This window comes from Centroberyx gerrardi, chromosome 14 (genome assembly GCF_048128805.1).
Source record: "Centroberyx gerrardi isolate f3 chromosome 14, fCenGer3.hap1.cur.20231027, whole genome shotgun sequence".
Lineage (NCBI taxonomy): Eukaryota > Metazoa > Chordata > Actinopteri > Beryciformes > Berycidae > Centroberyx > Centroberyx gerrardi.
Genome location: NC_136010.1, coordinates 829,681 through 840,214, shown reverse-complemented (window position 1 = coordinate 840,214; position 10,534 = coordinate 829,681). Strand labels below are relative to the sequence as shown.

Below are 10,534 nucleotides of genomic sequence, written 5' to 3'. Positions count from 1 at the left end.
GGACAGAAATAAAAAAGGAGGCCAGTACAAGGGCTAAAAGTGCATAATAATAGTTTAGCAACCAGTTATGGAGGGTAGCAGCTGCTGACAGGGAGGACTCAGGCACTTACATGCAGGGGCTCCGACCCGGAGCCCACAGCGTTGATATGGTATTTAGCAGAGGTGACCCACAGAAAGGACATCAAGCATTGAAACTTACCGACATGGGCCCAACAAGTGGACCCGCTGCAGAAATTAGGCTTCGGTTGGCAGTTGGTAGCGTTTTGACACCCGGTATCTGCAGTCCCCATTGGCTGACGTTAGTTAGCTCCCATGCTAAAAACAAGTCGGGTTGTGCTAGCCTTGGCAGGCTGTCCCGGCCGGGAAATGTATAATTTAAAATCCGAGCGTCCAATGACTAAAATCTTTTGCCTTGTTAAAACATATAGATAAAACAACTAGGATCTAAAAGTGTAGCGTAAAATGTGGCTTAAAAACTGAATAAAAATGTCAATTTATGTCAGAGATTCTGACAAGCACACACTACGCCAACGCATGCGCTCAGAAGGAGGGATGAAGGTAAGCACAGCAACTAGAAGCAAAAGCTCAATTTTAGACAATGGATTTAAAAAGTTACCCATGTTATCAGTAGGCTATGATGAGGTGTGTGTCAAGGGATAGTGATAGGAATCGCCAATTGGAATATTGTTTTTTTTGTGTGTGTTTCTTTTGTTTTTTTACTTCGAAACATTTTGTTTAGATGGAAAATTAGCAAGTTATAAAATATTTTGGTCCCTGCTTTCTCCTCCATGAATGCAATCAAGACACGAGAGGAACAGGCTGACAAACGCCTGTGCGTTGTGAATTTATTTTTGTCATTTATTTTTCTCCTCCTTTAATAATTTTTCCTAAAAATATAGACTGCAAAGGATAATGTTGTTTTGTAAGTAATATAGACCTAGAAAAGGAGATATTTGAGTTTTGCCTTTCCCAAATGTGTGTGGCGCCAGCTACAGGAACGAGTCGCTCTCTCCTCCGATTTGCATTTAGTTCTTGTGCTTCTGTTTTACTGAAATACAAGTTGGATCAAACTATTGAATGCGTTCTTATTTCATGAATGTTATTATTGTTATTATCATTAAATCATTTCATTTTCAGCACCAGGCACTGTCCACAGCTATCTGCACTTTAAAGGAACAGTTCACCCAAAAATGAAACTTCAGTCATTGTTTCCACCCTGTCAGTTGAAACAGTCCAGGAGCTTCCAGCATGACTTCGTAGCAGCTTCTCCAAAACAACTGAAGTCTTTGGGGACCGATCTTCAGAGTTCAGAAAAGAGCAGAAAAACAGAAAATATCCATAAAGTGACTTCATACGCTCTGCAGCAGAATCCAAGTCTCCTGAAGCTAGCGGTTGCAGTGAGTGGAAAAGACGATACTGACCCCTTATTTAAAGCAACTCTTCACTACAGGCGGTTGTTTTTGAAAAACGATCGCACATGTGCAGTCATGTGAATCCAGTAGAGGTCCAAGTCCATAAACGCAGCTTCAGGAGACCTGTTGCCCCTTTGATCTTCTAGAGATGGAAGATGAGGACAACACATTAGTCTTTTAAATGGGTTGAATTACCCAATCACAGAGCGGTTTAGAAAACATTGTGTGATCCTAACTGTTCCTTTAACCTTTAAATGTTTCATTAGCAACCGGCACTTAGCTAACACAAACTGAGCTGCTAATTACCATGAAAACTGTGAAAAATACAGTTAACATTTTTATAAATATTTTAATATTTTACATACCAGTATTCTAAACATACTAATGTACTGTGAACATACTGATACAGTAAACATACAGTGCTGTGAACATACTAATGCTCTTCCTCCAACATACTAGCACTGTTAGCAGTCTGAATCCTTCCCATAATGCAACATGGCAGCAGACAGTGATGCTGTCAGAACAGCAGAAATATCAAAGTTGAGAAAAGTTCAGCAGCATCAGAGCAGTTTAATCTTTAATCTGTTAATCCAGTAATGAAGCTGCTGTGGCCTCATTCTGCTGCCATGCATTAACATAAAATAATGTCATTATGAATATATCATTAGAAATATATATTAGTGTAGTCCTATAATTTTACAATCACTCTGCTGCCATGCATTAACATAAAATTATATTATAAATATATATAAGAATCCTGACATTAATATATATTATAATCCTCCAAATAATATGGAACAATATGAATCAAACATATCACAATCCCAATATAAATAATAATATATAATGATAATAATAATGATAATACTAATAAAAATAGTAATTATAATAATAAAAACAGCAGCGATTTGCGAAAATGTCGACAGACAGTTTCATGAAGACTGATGGAAAATTGTTTATCTGTCAGGTTTGTAGTTTGGACCCAAAAGCAGAACACACCAGGCAGAGGCAGGGGTAAAAGTTAAAGGGTCTTTACTGAGCCAAAAACCAAAGTCCAAATCCAAGTCAAAACCAGATAATCCAAACAAGCCAGGCAACAGCACAGAAACAGAGCTGAGACAGAAAAGGTCATAACAAGTTTCAGGTTTACAGAAAAACCGGAAACAGGCTGAACGACACACAGGAGAAATCACTGGACGAACTGGCAAAGACTGACTGACAACATACAGGTTTATATACTGTCTGGCTAATGAGAAGTGGAGACAGGTGTGCTCTGACGGGCTGGCAGGCGATTGGCTGGTAGATGTGCAGAGGAGGCGGAGACAAGGCGGAACAGGTGAGAGCGGGAAACAGGTGAACCAGCTGATCGGAGCTGAAGCAGGAGGGGCTGGAGGTATGGGAGCTGGACACAGACACACAGAGCAGAGAACAAGACAGGCAAAAGGCAAACACAAAATTAAATGAATATGCATAGAGAGAAAATCAATGGACCTCGGCTGGTTTCCTGGCATTTATCATTTAATTGCAGCCATTTTGTTTTTCACAATACAAAACCGCCGCAGATCCACCAGCTGCTTGAACTAAGAAACAAAATGAAGCAGGAAGTATTCAGCCACACTGCCACCACAAAAGAAGAAGCCGACAGCCTCGCTATACCTTCTGGATGTTCAGCAGAGAGACTGAAGAACTGAAGGGAGAAGTATTGATCCTGCAGACTGATGGAAAGGCTTTGTATCTGTAATACAGCTCCATTAATCAGTTTCATCATGGCTTTACAAACATCCTGAGAGTATTGACAGTAGTATTGATCAGTGTAATGAATCTACATGGTCAAATTTCACAGAGGCCCCGCCCCTTTTCACAGAGCCCCCACCCCTTGTCTTCTATCTTTTGTCTTCTATCTTCTACCTTCTGTCTTCTATCTTCTACCTTCTGTCTGCGACCTGTCTTCTATCTTTTGTCTTCTATCTTTTGTCTTCTATCTTCTACCTTCTGTCTGCGACCTGTCTTCTATCTTTTGTCTTCTATCTTTTGTCTTCTATCTTCTAGCTTCTGTCTTCTATCTTCTACCTTCTGTCTTCTACCTTCTAGCTTCTGTCTTCTATCTTCTGTCTTCTATCTTCTACCTTCTGTCTGCGACCTGTCTTCTATCTTTTGTCTTCTATCTTCTACCTTCTGTCTTCTATCTTCTGTCTTCTATCTTCTACCTTCTGTCTGCGACCTGTCTTCTACCTTCTGTCTTCTATCTTCTACCTTCTGTCTTCTACCTTCTGTCTTCTATCTTCTAGCTTCTGTCTTCTATCTTCTACCTTCTGTCTTCTACCTTCTAGCTTCTGTCTTCTACCTTCTGTCTTCTATCTTCTACCTTCTGTCTGCGACCTGTCTTCTATCTTTTGTCTTCTATCTTCTACCTTCTGTCTTCTATCTTCTACCTTCTGTCTTCTACCTTCTAGCTTCTGTCTTCTACCTTCTGTCTTCTATCTTCTACCTTCTGTCTGCGACCTGTCTTCTATCTTTTGTCTTCTATCTTCTACCTTCTGTCTTCTATCTTCTACCTTCTGTCTTCTACCTTCTGTCTTCTATCTTCTAGCTTCTGTCTTCTATCTTCTGTCTTCTATCTTCTACCTTCTGTCTTCTATCTTCTATCTTCTACCTTCTGTCTTCTACCTTCTAGCTTCTGTCTTCTACCTTCTGTCTTCTATCTTCTACCTTCTGTCTTCTATCTTCTATCTTCTATCTTCTGTCTTCTACCTTCAGTCTTCTATCTTCTGTCTTCTATATTCTGTCTTCTACCTTCTGTCTTATACCTTCTATCTTCTGTCTTTCTACTTTCTGTCTTCTGTCTTCTACCTTCTGTCTTCTACCTTCAGTCTTCTACCTTCTGTCTTCTATCTTCTGTCTTTCTACTTTCTGTCTTCTGTCTTCTATCTTCAGTCTTCTATATTCTGTCTTCTATCTTCTACCTTCAGTCTTCTATCTTCTGTCTTCTATCTCCTGTCTTCTACCTTCTGTCTTCTACCTTCAGTCTTCTATCTTCTGTCTTCTACCTTGTCTTCTATATTCTGTCTTCTACCTTCTCTTCTATCTTCTATATTCTGTCTTCTACCTTCTGTCTTCTATCTTCTATATTCTGTCTTCTATCTTCTGTCTTCTATCTTCTGTCTTCTAACTTCTCTTCTATATTCTGTCTTCTACCTTCTGTCTTCTACCTTCAGTCTTCTATCTTCTGTCTTCTACCTTGTCTTCTATATTCTGTCTTCTACCTTCTGTCTTCTACCTTCAGTCTTCTATCTTCTGTCTTCTACCTTGTCTTCTATATTCTGTCTTCTACCTTCTCTTCTATCTTCTATATTCTGTCTTCTACCTTCTGTCTTCTAACTTCTCTTCTATATTCTGTCTTCTACCTTCTGTCTTCTACCTTCAGTCTTCTATCTTCTGTCTTCTACCTTGTCTTCTATATTCTGTCTTCTACCTTCTGTCTTCTACCTTCAGTCTTCTATCTTCTGTCTTCTACCTTGTCTTCTATATTCTGTCTTCTACCTTCTCTTCTATCTTCTATATTCTGTCTTCTACCTTCTGTCTTCTATCTTCTATATTCTGTCTTCTACCTTCTGTCTTCTACCTTCAGTCTTCTATCTTCTGTCTTCTACCTTGTCTTCTATATTCCGTCTTCTACCTTCTCTTCTATCTTCTATATTCTGTCTTCTACCTTCTGTCTTCTATCTTCTATATTCTGTCTTCTACCTTCTGTCTTCTATCTTCTATATTCTGTCTTCTATCTTCTGTCTTCTATCTTCTGTCTTCTAACTTCTCTTCTATATTCTGTCTTCTACCTTCTGTCTTCTATATTCTGTCTTCTATCTTCTGATAGACAAACTATACAGTCTTGCATCTTTAATGAGCACTCTGCAGCTAGGTTTTCAGCTCTCTTCTCTGATATGTCCAAGACAACTCCTAAGTTTTCCAATATTAACAACTCTGTTAACTGGTTTAATGATTTGTGCTCCTTAGCTCTTGATATTGTTGCTCCAAATAAGACCAGACTAGCCCCAGTTGTCAATCCGTCCCCCTGGATAGATGATTCCATTCGACGCCATAGAAGAAATTATAGAAAGGCTGAGCGTAGATGGAAAAAAAACAACCTCCATGTTCACTACCTTCACATGAAGGAGCTATTAACCATGCTCAATCAACTCATCAAAGATGCGAGAGCGGCATATTTATCTGGCCTGATCAACAATAACAAGCATAACCCTAGGTTTCTGTTTAATACTATTAACCAACTTCTGAATCCTGCTCATTCTGGATTTCCAGCCACCTCCTCTGATGACTGTGATAGGTTTCTAAATTTCTTTGTAGACAAGATCAGTGGTCTCAGATCAAATTTCAACCTTGGAGTTTATCACTCTGATCAAGCTACCTGCCCTGTTCTGCTGTCTGAGTTCAACCCTATTTCCATGCAAGATCTCTCGGATATAGTTTCTTGTATGTGTCCATCATCCTGCCCTGCTGATATAATTCCTACTAAATTTTTTAAAGAAGTCCTGCCAGTCATTGCCCCATGTCTTCTCTCTATTGTCAATCAATCTCTCTCCTCTGGCTGCATACCTGACTACTTCAAGACAGCCAGTGTCTTCCCTCTCCTCAAAAAACCCTCCCTAGATACCACAGATTTAGTTAACTACAGTTACTACTCATGCCATTTTAATGGATAGATTACTGAACTGGGTTGGTATCTCTGGAACTGCACTGAAATGGTTTTCCTCATACCTGTCTGACAGACACTTCAATGTTCATATTAACAATTATGTATCTTCCTCCGCTCCTCTCTTATGTGGGGTTCCACAAGGGTCGATCCTTGGACCTATTTTGTTTTCATTATACTGTATATGCTACCTCTGGGCCATCTGCTAAACTCCAGTGATATCTCTTACCATTGCTATACCGATGACACACAGCTTTACTTTTCGGTAAAACCTAATCTAACCTCAATAACCTTACCACCCTACGATACGATACAAAATACTTTATTAATCCCCCAGGGGGGAAACTGAGTGCCACCATACATATAGGACAGACAACAGGTAGGACAGTAGGAAAAGGCATGTATCTCAAGACAGTACAAAATAAGGGGAGAGCACAACACCATAATACATAGTGTAAACATCAGTGTGACTGTACTAGTATATGTTAGTGATTATATAAGACATCAACATCAACATATTCATGGGCACCAACATTACCACAGTCCTCAGTACAACCACCATCCTAGTCATCAACATCAACATCAGATCATCATCGTCATCAACAACAGTGACAGTCAGCGACAATGTTCATTAAAAAACTTCACCGCAGCAGGTACAAAGGACTTCCTGAATCTCTCTGAAGAGCACCTGGGCATAACAAACCTGTCGCTAAAAGAGCTCTTCAGTTCGCTAAAAACATTGTACATTGGATGATCCTCATTTTGCATAACACTCTTGAGTTTCCTACCCATTCTTTGCTCCGTGACCACTTCTAGCGAGTCAGGGGTCAAGCCAATAATGGATCCTGCATTCCTGATCAGTTTATTGATCTTGTTTCTGTCCCCTGAGCTTAAGCCGCACCCCCAGCAAACAACAGCATAAAATAGAACACTTGCTAAAATGCTTTGATAAAACACGTGCAGGAGTGACCTGCTGACATCAAAAGACCGGAGCTTCCTGAGGAAAAACAGCCTGGACTGGGCCTTTATAAAGATGGCACTGGTATTCTCTTTCCAATCCAGCCTATTATCCACAAAGACACCAAGGTACTTATAAGAGGAAACCACCTCAATAGCCTCATCTTTAATCAGGACAGTGGTCACCGCAGCCTTTTTCTTTCTAAAGTCAATGATAAGTTCCTTGGTCTTACTTAAATTTAAAATTAAGTGGTTTTCATCACACCACTCGACAAAGCCATCTATCTCCTGTTGGTAAGCTAGGTGGTTGTCTTTGAGGATGTAGCCAATGAGTGCAGAATCATCGGAAAGGTTTTGCAGGTGGCAGTCAGATGCTGGACTCAGCCTGCAATCAGAGGTATATAGAGTGAATAAAAATGGGGACAAAACGGTGCCTTGGGGCGTGCCTGTGTTGGTAACAATGGTATCGGATACCTCACCTCCAAGCCTCACATACTGGGGTCTAGATGTGAGGTAGTCCATAACCCATGCCACAGTGGTGTTGTTTATGTTAAAATCAATAAACTTATTGGCTAAAATATGTGGCTGAATTGTGTTAAAAGCATTAGAGAAATCAAAAAACAAGATTCTTGCAGATGCACCAGCTGACTCTAAGTCGCTGTAGACTCTGTGAAGCATATAGAGTAGAGCATCATCCACTCCAACACCCTTCCTATATGCAAACTGGAGTGGATCTTGGTACGCAGAGACCTGCGTACTGAAATGCCCAAGGACAACTCTTTCGAAGCATTTCATGAGCTGAGAGGTGAGAGCTATAGGCCTGAGGTCCTTAAGTCCCCGAGCAATTGGTTTTTTGGGCACAGGCACAATGCATGAGGTTTTCCATGTCACAGGGATCTTGGACTGGGAGAGAGATAAAGAGAAAATGAACTGGAGCACATCACTGAGTTGGTCTGCACACACCTTAAGGGCACGTGGCAAGATCCCATCTGGGCCAGGTGCCTTTTTTGCCCTGAGCCTCCTCAGCTGGGAGCAGACCTCATCAGAGGTGACCGTTATTGCGGGGCTGGGGTTACCATTAGACCCCCTTAGGGAGATAGTGGAGCGGACTAGTTCAAACTCAGCAGAGAAATCATGCTCATCGAACCTGGCAAAGAAGTGGTTAGCCTCATCAGCACTGAAAGCCCCTTCCTGTATCCTAGCAGTGGTAGGGCCATAGCCTGTGATTAGCTTCATGCCATTCCACAAACCTCTAGTGTCACTAAGCTGTAGTTTGCCCTCAACTTTATCTTTGTAATTCCGCTTCCCCTGTCTGATAACACGTTTAAGTTCCTTATGTGCCGATTTAATAAGATCCTTGTCACCATTTTTAAAAGCTGATTTCTTGTTATTAATAGCAATCTTGATCTCTCTAGTTACCCAAGGCTTATTATTTGGGAAACTTTTGATGGTTTTACATGGGATAACCATATCAACACAGAAGTTAATATACTCAGTGACACAGTCAGCAACATTGTCCACATTATTGTCCTCATCATGAAGAACGGACCAATCAGTGCATTCGAAGCAGCCCCTCAGTTCCTCGCATGCCTCATCTGACCACACGTGCACCGATTTGGTGGAGGTGGGCTGTCTGTGGACCAGCGGAATATACTTAGATGATAGCAGCACCAGATTGTGGTCTGAGGGTTAGGGTTAGTGGACGAGAAACTTTCCTTTACGTTGGCATAGAAAAGATTGATAGTTCTCTTTTCTTGTGGGGCAGGTAACAGGGGCAGGGAGGAGAGCGTGCAGTGGTTGAAGTCCCCGTTGGGAGTGCGTCAGGCAATCTGCATTGCAGGTCGTGGGCGACTTTACATATTGTATCAATAGCATGTTTAGCATTAGCTGATGGTGGGATATAGACTACAAGGACTATAATGTTGGAAAATTCACGGGGTAGGTAGTAAGGTCTGCAACTCACTGCCAGCAGTTCAATGTTCTTATCACTCACTCTCTCCCGCTCCGTAATGTGCCCTGGATGACACCACTGATTGTTTACATAGAGGCACACTCCACCTGATTTTTTGTCCGTCTTCTCCAAGTCCCTATCCAATCTGATCATAGTAAATCCATCCAATTCTGTGCGTGCGGTAGGGATCCAGTCTGTCAACCTTCTGTCTTCTACCTTCTGTCTTCTATCTTCAACCTTCAATCTTCCGGGTAACACTTTATTTGAAGGGGGTGAATAAGGCTGTCCTGACAACTGACATGAACATGAATTAAACTTTATGAATGTTTATGACTGTTGTCATTAAGTGTCATTCGGTTGATAATGTCACTTTCAATGCAAAGTTGAAGCTGTTCTAGATGTCTCTGACATCTTGACATTAACCAAAGGGACATAACCTGTCATAAACATGTCATAAACATGTCATGACAGACTTGACATGACAGACTCATTATCAAACACAAATAAACCCTTTGGTTGTATGTGTTAACATTAAACTGTTGTATTTGACAATTGAGACCGTCATAACTGTGTCATGATTTCCCTGAACTCAAGTACAGTGGTAGAATTTGGACATTTCAGATTTCAGACAGGACACTGCTGCCTGACGCCTCCTGCTGGTGGAAACAGGAACAACATGTCTGACTGTAAAGTATATAATATTATATATAATATTAATATTATTATTATATTATATATAATATTATATATAATATTATATCTATACAATACCATAGAATACCATATAATATCTTTCTATCTTGTTCTGGAACAAAACAGACAGTTTACCAAAAATTATTTATTCCAAAACATGAAAGAACATTTCAGTGTGACAACAATACACAATAAACAATAAACTGAGTGTAGAAGTCTGGGACATGCACACACACACACACACACACACACACACACACACACACACACACACACACACACACAGGTGTTTCCTGCAGGGAAGCGATACCAGCTCGATCTCTGATTGGCTGATTGATTGGTGATCAATACAACACTGTCCCTTTAAGAATGAGGCCTGAACCAATCAGATGCCGGTGTTTCTCTGGGCCGATGCTGATTGGTCCTCTTGTATTCTGGGCCGTTTGCTGTGGCTTCCTGATTGGCTGCTGGAGGTCATGGTTGAGGTGTGTGACTGTTCTGATTGGTCGGCGTCTCTGAAGCCGTCGGCGGTGATCCGGTATTGGACGGTTGTCTCCATGTGACCCGGGGATTTAAAGATGGACGCCAGCCTGCGTCCTGCCGACCAGTGGAGGAGGAGTCTCTGGGTGGAGGCGTGGCCCCAGCTCTCCCCGAGGGCAGGGACGAGCTGCGATTGGCCGCTCTGCACCTTAGTGGTCATCTGATTGCTCATCACCACGGCGACGTTGTGATTGGTCGCCATGGTGATGAGTTGCTGGGCGAGGCCGTTGAGGAGGCGGGTCCTCTGCGACAGGTCGTCAAAGTGCTGACGGAACG

At 41.4% G+C, this 10,534-nt stretch overlaps 1 protein-coding gene across 1 annotated transcript in view; it reads right to left on the bottom strand.

Moving 5' to 3' along the window:
• Positions 1–9,860: 9,860 nt before the first annotated feature.
• LOC139916335 (DNA repair protein RAD51 homolog 3) overlaps positions 9,861–10,534 on the bottom strand; it is an 8,896-nt gene continuing 8,222 nt past the window's right edge. Inside the window, exon 4 of the mRNA XM_078288375.1 lies at positions 9,861–10,534. This exon is cut by the window's right edge and continues 109 nt beyond it. Coding sequence (XP_078144501.1) covers positions 10,104–10,534 — 431 coding nt within the window. The 3' untranslated portion in view covers positions 9,861–10,103.